The following is a 12063-nucleotide window of genomic DNA, read 5'->3' as shown; positions in this document are numbered from 1 at the left end:
GGTCAGCAGTGTATTGGGGTGGCAAGGATGGGGGTCAGCAGTGTATTGGGGTGGCTAGGAGGGGGGTCAGCAGTGAATTAGGGGGGCTGGGAAGGGGGTCATCATTGTATTAGGGGGGCTGGGATTGTTTTGGGAGGGGGTCAGCAGTGTATTGAGGGACTGGGGGGTCAGCAGTGTATTGGGGTGGCTGGGAGGCTGGGGGTCAGTAGTGTATTAGGAGGTTGGGAGGGGGGTCAGCAGTTTATTAGGGGGTGGGAGGGGATAAGCAGTGTATTAGGGGGTGGGAGGGTGTTCAGCAGTGTATTGGGGGTGGTGGGGAGGGGGCAGCAGTGTATTGGGGGTGGTGGGGAGGGGGGGCAGTAGTATATTAGGCGCAGTGACTTATGGGGCTGACATAGATTTTTTTTTCCAGGGCTGCTTTGTATCCCCAGTCCGGCCCTGGAGGTCAAGACACACACCCGACTCGCCCCGCTTGTCCATCATTGGCTGCAGGTGATCACGCAACATCGCTTGGCCTATCCCTTCATACTAACTATGTCGAGCAAAAAAAGAAAGTGGTCGGACGAATATGTACAATATGGATTCACATGTATAACGGAACGTGATGGGAGTCAGCGTCCTAACTGTATGATTTGCAATGCCAAGTTGAGCAACTCTAGTCTAGCACCGGCAAAACTAAGAGAACACTTCCTTAAGCTGCATGGAGATGGAAAATACAAGAACACAACGCTCGCTGAATTCAAGGTGATGAGAGCCAGATTCGATGAAAAGGCTAGTCTGCCTGTTCTCGGCTTTGTACCCATCAACAAACCGATCCTCATAGCATCGTACGAAGTTGCTTACCTGATCGCAAAGCAGGGCAAACCCCACACCATTGGTGAAACACTCATAAAACCAGCTGTGTTGAAGATGGCGAATATCATGCTGGGAAAAGCGGCTGAAGTTAAGTTATCCCAAATTCCTCTTTCAAATGACACCATCAGTGACAGAATAGAAGACATGAGCAAAGACATCTTGGCTCAAATAGTTGCAGATCTGATTTCAAGCCCGGCAAAATTCAGCCTTCAACTCAACGAGACCACAGACGTCTCCAATCTAAGCCAGCTTGCAGTATTCGTGCGCTATGTGAAAGACGACGTGATAAAGGAAGAGTTTTTATTTTGTAAGCCTCTTACAACAACAACTAAGGCAGCCGATGTGAAGAAACTTGTGGATGACTTCTTCAAAGACAACAATCTTTCGTGGGATATGGTTTCTGCAGTTTGTTCGGATGGAGCTCCAGCCATGCTGGGAAGAAAGTCTGGTTTTGGTGCGCTAGTGAAAGCCGATGCACCACACATCATTGTTACACATTGTATTCTGCATAGGCATGCATTGGCAACAAAAACCTTGCCTCCAAAACTGGCAGAAGTATTAAAAATTGTAGTGGAATGTGTGAACTATGTGCAAAATAGTGCTCTGAGGCACCGCATCTTCAGGGAGCTGTGTAAAGAAATGGGATCTGAATTTGAGGTACTTCTGTACCATTCCAACGTTCGGTGGTTATCCCGGGGACAGGTGTTGAATCGTGTTTTTGCCGTGCGTGTGGAATTAGCCCTGTTTTTGCAAGAGCACCAACATTGTCATGCAGATTGCTTCAAAGATTCTGAGTTCATTCTCATTTTAGCGTACATGACTGATATCTTTGCACCTCTAAATCATCTCAATCAACAGATGCAGGGCGGTGGAGTCAACATCATCGAAGCGGAAGAAAACCTGAAGGCTTTTCAAAAAAAGCTACCGTTATGGAAACGACGAATAGAGAACGATAACTTCGCAAACTTTCCCCTGCTAGACGACTGTGTAAGTAAGATCGAAGATGTATCTGGAATCGGAGACATTTCTGTACCCACGGAACTGAAGCAAGCAATTGCCATGCACTTAGATGAGCTTGCAACGTCTCTTGATGGATACTTTCCTACAAGAGAGTCATATCCAGCATGGGTGAGACAGCCGTTCACATTTAGTGTTGAGACAACAGATGTCAATGATGAATACCTCGATGAAATCATTGAACTTCAGCAGAGCCAGGTTCAACAGCAACTCTTCAGAACAACAACGCTCTCAAGGTTTTGGTGTCAACAAATGGTAACGTACCCTGTTATTGCTGAGAAAGCTCTGGAGTTTTTCATACCGTTTGTTACAACATATCTTTGCGAGCAATCCTTTTCAAGGATGCTGGACATAAAAACGAAGAAAAGGAACAGACTTTGTTGCGAAAATGACATGAGAGTGGCACTTGCCAAGGTAAAGCCGCGCATTTATGAAGTCACACTGATTTGCAGTAAATATTCATTATTATGTTTTTATTTTTGTGTGAAAATCATGTTTTAATGGTTTTGTTCTTTGTTCTTAATGGTTTTGTTCTTTAATGGTTTTATTCACTTTGTGCACCTATGTATAAATATATACCTATGTTTTGAATTTGAAAAAATCATATTTAATTTTTCCAATTAAGAAGGGTTCGGTGAATGCACATATGAAACTGGTGGGGTTCAGTACCTCCAACAAGGTTAAGAACCACTGTCTTAGAGTATCCCCTATTCGGAAAGCTTGAATACAGTGTGCTACACTCTTTTTCAAATGCTTCCTCTGTAGAGCAGTTCCGCCTGGCTCTAAGATACTGCCTCACTAGAATTCCTTTTTTAAGGGGTTCAGAATGGAAGCTTTGCCAGTGCAAGAAATTATTGGTAGATGTTGGTTTTTGGTATATTTCTGTTTGAATACTGCCGTCAGGTTGCAACAGGATATTAAGATCCAGGAAATTGAGTGTACTCTTGTGTATTTCTGCTGTAAATGTCATTACAATTTGATTATCATTAAGATGACAAGCAAATTCATAAAAAAGTGCTTCTGTGTCATCCCAAAAAATCTATATATCTGAGCCTGACAGCTCGCAACACCAGCTCCCACGCCACTCTCCTCATCACTACTTAACCGCCTATTGTAGGAAAGGACAGAGGCAGGTTGAGGACAGGTGAGAGCACAGGGCCTTCTTCCGGGCCATGCCAACTAAGGATTGTGTCTGACGTACCCACCGACTGTTGGCTGGGGGTATCTGATGTGACTTGGGATGAAGTGGATGACCGAGTTAACCAATCAAGAACAGCTGGGTTGCTGGTCAAGACACGACCGCTAGATGACACCGGGAGCGCAGGCCTCTCGCTGCAACTACTGCTGCCACGCCCCCTTACTCTGCTGTGACCTCTGCCTGCGCCAGAAACATTTAGGCCTCTGCCACTCCTCTGTGCATGGCCTGGAACTTCTCTGTCTGACATACTTTTAGCTGAACTAAATAAATTAAAAGCAAATTAAAACACCCCTAAAAGAGACAAATATATTTTTCTTTCTGTACTGAAATAGGGCACAAAACGCTTTCACCACAAATAACTGCAACAGTAAAGTGCGTATATATTTTTATTTCTGTACTGAAATAGGCCACTAAATGTTTTAACCACAAATAACTGCAACAGTGAAGTGCATATATATTTTTCTTTCTGTACTGAAATAGGCCACTAAAAGCTTTGAACACATGTAACTGCAGAAGTGAACTGAAAATAAATTTTTCTTTTTGTACTGAAAGAGGCCCCTAGACACTTTCACCACAAATAAATGCAACAATGAGGTGTGTATATATTTTTCTTTTTGTACTAAAATAGGCCACTAAAGGCTTTTCAGCATAGCACTTGCACCCCAATAACAAGAACAAATTGCTGGAATTACAGAGCTGCATAATGGCTATTTGGATCCTCAAATAATCTTTCCCTGCACTTGTAAATTGCTTTTCTAGCAATGTCCCTAGCGCCTTCTGGCGTCTCTCCCTGCACTAAGATGCTGTAAAATGATTGCTCCCTATCCTTTCTCTGCACTTATAAATCATTATTTTTTTCACAGGGAGCTTTTTCAATTGCTGTCCCTAGTGCCTTCTCACCTCTGTCCCTGCACTCAGAACACTGAAACGAATGTCTGACTCTAAGATGGCCGCGGTATTTATAGGGCTGTGACACCACAGGGCTGGTTGGTAGAGTTGAGCGAACACCTGGATGTTCGGGTTCGAGAAGTTCGGCCGAACTTCACGGAAATGTTCAGGTTCAGGATCCGAACCCGAACCGAACTTCGTCCCGAACCCGAACCCCATTAAAGTCAATGGGGACCCGAACTTTTGGGCACTAAAAAGGCTGTAAAACAGCCCAGGAAAGAGATAGAGGGCTGCAAAAGGCAGCAACATGTAGGTAAATCCCCTGCAAACAAATGTGGCTAGGGAAATGAATTAAAATAAAAATAAAAAAAGACCCAATATCAATTGGACAGAGGTCCCATAGCAGAGAATCTGGCTTCACGTCAGCAGAGAATCAGTCTCTTCATGCCATAGCAAAGAATCTGGCTTCATGTCAGCACAGAATCAGTCTCTTCATGCCATAGCAGAGAATCTGGCTTCATGTCAGCACAGAATCAGTCTTCATGTCATAGCAGAGAATCAGGCTTCACGTCACCCACCACTGGAACAGGCCACTGTCACACATTTAGGCCCCGGCACCCAGACAGAGGAGAGCGGTCCCGTAACAGAGAATCTGGCCTTATGTCAGCGCAGAATCTGTCTTCATGTCATAGCAGAGAATCAGGCTTCACGTCACCCACCACTGGAACAGGCCACTGTCACACATTTAGGCCCCGGCACCCAGACAGAGGAGAGAGGTCCTGTAACAGAGAATCTGGCCTTATGTCAGCACAGAATCTGTCTTCATGTCATAGCAGAAAATCAGGCATCATGTCACCTACCACTGAAACAGGCCACTGTCACACATTTAGGCCCAGGCACCCAGGCAGAGGAGAGAGGTCCCGTAACAGAGAATCTGGCCTTATGTCAGCGCAGAATCAGTCTTCATGTCATAGCAGAGAATCAGGCTTCACGTCACCCACCACTGGAACAGGCCACTGTCACACATTTAGGCCCGGCACCCAGACAGAGGAGAGCGGTCCCGTAACAGAGAATCTGGCCTTATGTCAGCGCAGAATCTGTCTTCATGTCATAGCAGAGAATCAGGCTTCACGTCACCCACCACTGGAACAGGCCACTGTCACACATTTAGGCCCCGGCACCCAGACAGAGGAGAGAGGTCCTGTAACAGAGAATCTGGCCTTATGTCAGCACAGAATCTGTCTTCATGTCATAGCAGAAAATCAGGCATCATGTCACCTACCACTGGAACAGGCCACTGTCACACATTTAGGCCCAGGCACCCAGGCAGAGGAGAGAGGTCCCGTAACAGAGAATCTGGCCTTATGTCAGCGCAGAATCAGTCTTCATGTCATAGCAGAGAATCAGGCTTCACGTCACCCACCACTAGAACAGGCCACTGTCACACATTTAGGCCCCGGCACCCAGACAGAGGAGAGCGGTCCCGTAACAGAGAATCTGGCCTTATGTCAGTGCAGAATCTGTCTTCATGTCATAGCAGAGAATCAGGCTTCACGTCACCCACCACTGGAACAGGCCACTGTCACACATTTAGGCACCGGCACCCAGACAGAGGAGAGAGGTCCTGTAACAGAGAATCTGGCCTTATGTCAGCACAGAATCTGTCTTCATGTCATAGCAGAGAATCAGGCATCACGTCACCCACCACTGGAACAGGCCACTGTCACACATTTAGGCCCAGGCACCCAGGCAGAGGAGAGAGGTCCCGTAACAGAGAATCTGGCCTTATGTCAGCGCAGAATCAGTCTTCATGTCATAGCAGAGAATCAGGCTTCACGTCACCCACCACTGGAACAGGCCACTGTCACACATTTAGGCCCCGGCACCCAGACAGAGGAGAGGTTCATTCAACTTTGGGTTGCCCCGCAATATAATGGTAAAATGAAATTAAAAAAAGTATTGAATGAGGAAGTGCCCTGGAGTAGAATAATATATTGTTAAGGGGAGGTAGTTAATATCTAATCTGCACAAGGGATGGACAGGTCCTGTGGGATCCATGCCTGGTTCATTTTTATGAACGTCAGCTTGTCCACATTGGCTGTAGACAGGCGGCTGCATTTGTCTGTAATGACGCCCCCTGCCGTGCTGAATACACGTTCAGACAAAACGCTGGCCGCCGGGCAGGCCAGCACCTCCAAGGCATAAAAGGCTAGCTCTGGCCACGTGGACAATTTGGAGACCCAGAAGTTGAATGGGGCCGAACCATCAGTCAGTACGTGGAGGGGTGTGCACAGGTACTGTTCCACCATGTTAGTGAAATGTTGCCTCCTGCTAACACGTTCCGTATCAGGTGGTGGTGCACTTAGCTGTGGCGTGGTGACAAAACTTTTCCACATCTCTGCCATGCTAACCCTGCCCTCAGAGGAGCTGGGCGTGACACAGCTGCGTTGGCGACCTCTTGCTCCTCCTCTGCCTTCGCCTTGGGCTTCCACTGGTTCCCCTGTGACATTTGGGAATGCTCTCAGTAGCGCGTCTACCAACGTGCGCTTGTACTCGCGCATCTTCCTATCACGCTCCAGTGTAGGAAGTAAGGTGGGCACATTGTCTTTGTACCGGGGATCCAGCAGGGTGGCAACCCAGTAGTCCGCACACGTTAAAATGTGGGCAACTCTGCTGTCGTTGCGCAGGCACTGCAGCATGTAGTCGCTCATGTGTGCCAGGCTGCCCAGAGGTAAGGACAAGCTGTCCTCTGTGGGAGGCGTATCGTCATCGTCCTGTGTTTCCCCCCAGCCACGCACCAGTGATGGGCCCGAGCTGCTTTGGGTGCCACCCCGCTGTGAACATGCTTCATCCTCATCCTCCTCCACCTCCTCCTCATCCTCGTCCTCCTCGTCCTCCAGTAGTGGGCCCTGTCTGGCCACATTTGTACCTGGCCTCTGGTGTTGCAAAAAACCTCCCTCTGAGTCACTTCGAAGAGACTGGTCTGAAAGTGCTAAAAATGACCCCTCTTCCTCCTCTTCCTCCTGGGCCACCTCCTCTTCCATCATCACCCTAAGTGTTTTCTCAAGTAAACATAGAAGTGGTATTGTAACGCTGATAACGGCGTCATCGCCACTGGCCATGTTGGTGGAGTACTCGAAACAGCGCAACAGGGCACACAGGTCTCGCATGGAGGCCCAGTCATTGGTGGTGAAGTGAGTCTGATCCACAGTGCGACTGACCCGTGCGTGCTGCAGCTGAAACTCCACTATGGCCTGCTGCTGCTCGCACAGTCTGTCCAGCATATGCAAGGTGGAGTTCCACCTGGTGGGCACGTCGCATATGAGGCGGTGAGCGGGAAGGCCGAAGTTACGCTGTAGCGCAGACAGGCGATCAGCGGCAGGGTGTGAACGCCGGAAGCGCGAACAGACGGCCCGCACTTTATGCAGCAGCTCTGACATGTCGGGGTAGTTGCGAATGAACTTCTGCACCACCAAATTCAGCACATGCGCCAGGCAAGGGATGTGCGTCAAACCGGCTAGTCCCAGAGCTGCAACGAGATTTCGCCCATTATCGCACACCACCAGGCCGGGCTTGAGGCTCACCGGCAGCAACCACTCGTCGGTCTGTTGTTCTATACCCCGCCACAACTCCTGTGCAGTGTGGGGCCTGTCCCCCAAACATATGAGTTTCAGAATGGCCTGCTGACGTTTACCCCGTGCTGTGCTGAAGTTGGTGGTGAAGGTGTGTGGCTGACTGGATGAGCAGGTGGAAGAAGAGGAGGAGGAAGCTGAGTTGGAGGAGGAGGAGACAGGAGGCAAAGAATGTTGCCCTGCGATCCTTGGCGGTGGAAGGACGTGCGCCAAACAGCTCTCCGCCTGGGGCCCAACCGCCACTACATTTACCCAGTGTGCAGTTAGGGAGATATAGCGTCCTTGGCCGTGCTTACTGGTCCACGTATCTGTGGTTAGGTGGACCTTGCCACAGATGGCGTTGCGCAGTGCACACTTGATTTTATCGGACATTTGTTTGTGCAGGGAAGGCACGGCTCTCTTGGAGAAGTAGTGGCGGCTGGGAACAACATACTGTGGGACACCAAGTGACATGAGTTGTTTGAAGCTGTGTGTGTCCACCAGCCTAAATGACAGCATTTCATAGGCCAGTAGTTTAGAAATGCTGGCATTCAGGGCCAGGGATCGAGGGTGGCTAGGTGGGAATTTACGCTTTCTCTCAAATGTTTGTGAGATGGAGAGCTGAACGCTGCCGTGTGACATGGTTAAGATGCTTGGTGACGTAGGTGGTGGTGTTGGTGGTACATCCCATGTTTGCTGGGCGGCAGGTGCCAACGTTCCTCCAGAGGCAGAGGAAGAGGCCGAGGCGGCGGCAGCAGCAGCAGAAGAGGCCGAGGCGGCGGCAGCTGCAGAAGAGGCCGAGGCGGCGGCAGCAGCAGAAGAGGCCGAGGCGGCAGCAGCAGAAGAGGCAGCAGGGGGAGCCTGAGTGACTTCCTTGTTTTTAAGGTGTTTACTCCACTGCAGTTCATGCTTTGCATGCAGGTGCCTGGTCATGCAGGTTGTGCTAAGGTTCAGAACGTTAATGTCTCGCTTCAGGCTCTGATGGCACAGCGTGCAAACCACTCGGGTCTTGTCGTCAGCACATTGTTTGAAGAAGTGCCATGCCAGGGAACTCCTTGAAGCTACCTTTGGTATGCTCGGTCCCAGATGGCGGCGGTCAGTAGCAGGCGGAGTCTCTTGGCGGCGGGTGTTCTGATTTTGTCCACTGCTCCCTCTTTTGCTACGCTGTTGGCTCGGTCTCACCACTGCCTCTTCCTCCGAACTCTGAAAGTCAGTGGCACGACCTTCATTCCATGTGGGGTCTAGGACCTCATCGTCCCCTGCATCGTCTTCCACCCAGTCTTGACCCCTGACCTCCTGTTCAGTCTGCACACTGCAGAAAGACGCAGCAGTTGGCACCTGTGTTTCGTCATCATCAGAGACGTGCTGAGGTGGTATTCTCATGTCCTCATCATCAGGAAACATAAGTGGTTGTGCGTTAGTGCATTCTATCTCTTCCACCCCTGGTGAAGGGCTAGGGTGATGCCCTTGGGAAACCCTGGCAGCAGAGTCTTCAAACAGCATAAGAGACTGCTGCATAACTTGAGGCTCAGACAGTTTCCCTGATATGCATGGGGGTGATGTGACAGACTGATGGGCTTGGTTTTCATGCGCCATCTGTGCGCTTTCTGCAGAAGACTGGGTGGGAGATAATGTGAACGTGCTGGATGCACTGTCGGCCACCCAATTGACTAATGCCTGTACCTGCTCAGGCCTTACCATCCTTAGAACGGCATTGGGCCCCAACAAATATACCTGTAAATTCTGGCGGCTACTGGGACCTGAGGTAGTTGGTTCACTAGGACGTGTGGCTGTGGCAGAACGGCCACATCCTCTCCCAGCACCAGAGGGTCCACTAACACCACCACGACCATGTCCACGTCCGCGTTCGCGTCCCTTATTAGATGTTTTCCTCATTGTTCCCGTTCACCACAATTTTGAGAATGGCAAATTTGGGAATAGTTTTTCAACCCAGAACAAACAGTGTGCTTTTACGGTCACTACAAATAACTTGACCAGCTAAAACAGTACAGATTTGGTTGAATAGAGATGTGAGGCCTGTTTTTTTTTTGCACTGTGTGACAGGTATAGGTTTAATCACAGAATCAGACTTCTATCTGCACGCTAGCGTGTGTCTTAGGTTTTTCTGAATGACACTATCAGTACCTTCAATGTAAGATATCCTTTTTGGGATAGATTTCAAGTAGGCCTCAAATACCACAAACTAGTTATTTTGAGAATGGCAAATTTGGGAATAGTTTTTCAATCCAGAAAATAAAAAGTGCTTTTACGGTCACTACAAATAACTTGACCAGCTAAAACAGTACAGATTTGGTTGAATAGAGATGTGAGGCCTGTTTTTTTTTGCGCTGTGTGACAGGTATAGGTTTAATCACAGAATCAGACTTCTATCTGCACGCTAGCGTGTGTCTTAGGTTTTTCTGAATGACACTATCAGTACCTTCAATGTAAGATATCATTTTTGGGATAGATTTCAAGTAGGCCTCAAATACCAGAAACTAGTTATTTTGAGAATGGCAAATTTGGGAATAGTTTTTCAATCCAGAAAATAAAAAGTGCTTTTACGGTCACTACAAATAACTTGACCAGCTAAAACAGTACAGATTTGGTTGAATAGAGATGTGAGGCCTGTTTTTTTTTTTTGCGCTGTGTGACAGGTATAGGTTTAATCACAGAATCAGACTTCTATCTGCACGCTAGCGTGTGTCTTAGGTTTTTCTGAATGACACTATCAGTACCTTCAATGTAAGATATCCTTTTTGGGATAGATTTCAAGTAGGCCTCAAATACCACAAACTAGTTATTTTGAGAATGGCAAATTTGGGAATAGTTTTTCAATCCAGAAAATAAAAAGTGCTTTTACGGTCACTACAAATAACTTGACCAGCTAAAACAGTACAGATTTGGTTGAATAGAGATGTGAGGCCTGTTTTTTTTTGCGCTGTGTGACAGGTATAGGTTTAATCACAGAATCAGACTTCTATCTGCACGCTAGCGTGTGTCTTAGGTTTTTCTGAATGACACTATCAGTACCTTCAATGTAAGATATCCTTTTTGGGATAGATTTCAAGTAGGCCTCAAATACCAGAAACTAGTTATTTTGAGAATGGCAAATTTGGGAATAGTTTTTCAACCCAGAAAAAAAAGTGTGCTTTTAAGGTCACTACAAATAACTTGACCAGCTAAAACAGTACAGATTTGGTTGAATAGAAATGTCAGGTCTATTTTTTAGGCGCTGGGTGACAGGCTCAACTTGCCCCTGATGTAGTATATGGCCAAAAAATAACCACACTGTTGATGGTTAAATGCACTTGGGTGACACAGGCTCAGCCTGCACCAGATGTAGTATATGGCCAAAAAATAATCAGACTGTTGATGGTTAAATGCACTTCGGTGACACAGGCTCAGCCTGCAGCTGATGTAGTATATGGCCAAAAAATAACCAGACTGTTGATGGTTAAATGCACTTCGGTGACACAGGCTCAGCCTGCAGCTGATGTAGGATATAGCACAAAATAACCACACTATTGATGGTTAAATACACTTGGTGATAGCTTGTGCTGGCGCACCACAAGTCACAAAATGGCCGCCGATCACCCCAGAAAAAAAGTGATCTAAAAACGCTCTGGGCAGCCTCAAAAAAGTGAGCAAGTCAATATTAGCACTTCAATGATCCACAGCTGCAGATCGATCACAGAATGAAGTCTTTTGAAGGAGTTAATCTGCCTAATCTCGCCCTAACGTCGCAGCTGCAACCTCTCCCTATGCTTGAATCAGCAGAGTGACGTGCAGCGCTACGTGACCCAAGCTTATATAGAGGCTGGGTCACATGCTGCACTGGCCAATCACAGCCATGCCAATAGTAGGCAAGGCTGTGATGGCCTCTTGGGGCAAGTAGTATGACGCTTGTTGATTGGCTGCTTTGCAGCCTTTCAAAAAGCGCCAAGAAAGCGCCGAACACCGAACCCGAACATGGACTTTTACGAAAATGTTCGGGTTCGGGTCCGTGTCATGGACACCCCAAAATTCGGTACGAACCCGAACTATACAGTTCGGGTTCGCTCATCCCTACTGGTTGGCTGCTGATTGGCTGCATGCATGTAAGTCTGGGTGATTCTGCCTTCCCAGACTTCCTTTCTCCATGTCCTCACACGTTCAGCAGCCATTTTAGAAAAAATGCGATTCGTTACCATGAAGCACGAGGAAATTTGCATTAGTTTCAAATCAAATTTCTCCTGAAATTCGGATCAAATTCCACTTCGTCAGCTTCAATTCACTCATCTCTAATTGTGATTATCCATATTGCATCATTTGTTGGCTGCATTCATTTTTCCATCACATTATCCACTACTTGTTTTACCATGGTTACGACCACCCTGCAATGCAGCAGCAGTGGCCGTGCTTGCACAGTATAGGAAAAATCTCTGGCCTCTCTGGTGGCAGGGACCATGGGTGCGCACATAGGTTAGTGTTTTTTCCTACAGTGTGCAGGCA

The 12063-nt window shown here is 47.7% G+C and overlaps 1 protein-coding gene across 1 annotated transcript; it reads left to right on the top strand.

Moving 5' to 3' along the window:
- Positions 1-627: 627 nt before the first annotated feature.
- On the top strand, positions 628-2658 carry LOC120993853 (protein ZBED8-like). The gene is made up of 2 exons (XM_040422328.1): positions 628-2286; positions 2638-2658. Exons 1-2 carry the CDS (start codon positions 628-630, stop codon positions 2656-2658), a joined length of 1680 nt encoding a protein of 559 aa, XP_040278262.1.
- The last annotated feature ends 9405 nt before the right edge of the window (positions 2659-12063 follow it).

This window comes from Bufo bufo, chromosome 3, assembly GCF_905171765.1.
Source record: "Bufo bufo chromosome 3, aBufBuf1.1, whole genome shotgun sequence".
NCBI classification, from domain to species: Eukaryota; Metazoa; Chordata; class Amphibia; order Anura; family Bufonidae; genus Bufo; species Bufo bufo.
The sequence above is the reverse complement of the archived record's forward strand: the minus strand, read 5'-3'. Positions and strand labels throughout refer to the sequence as shown.

Bases quoted from the DNA above. Each gene is read 5' to 3' on its own strand.
- LOC120993853 (XM_040422328.1), top strand. From the start codon at position 628: ATGATTTGCAATGCCAAGTTGAGCAACTCTAGTCTAGCACCGGCAAAA. The intron at 2,287-2,637 runs GTAAAGCCGCGC...CTTCCTCTGTAG, and splicing joins TGAGAGTGGCACTTGCCAAG to AGCAGTTCCGCCTGGCTCTA.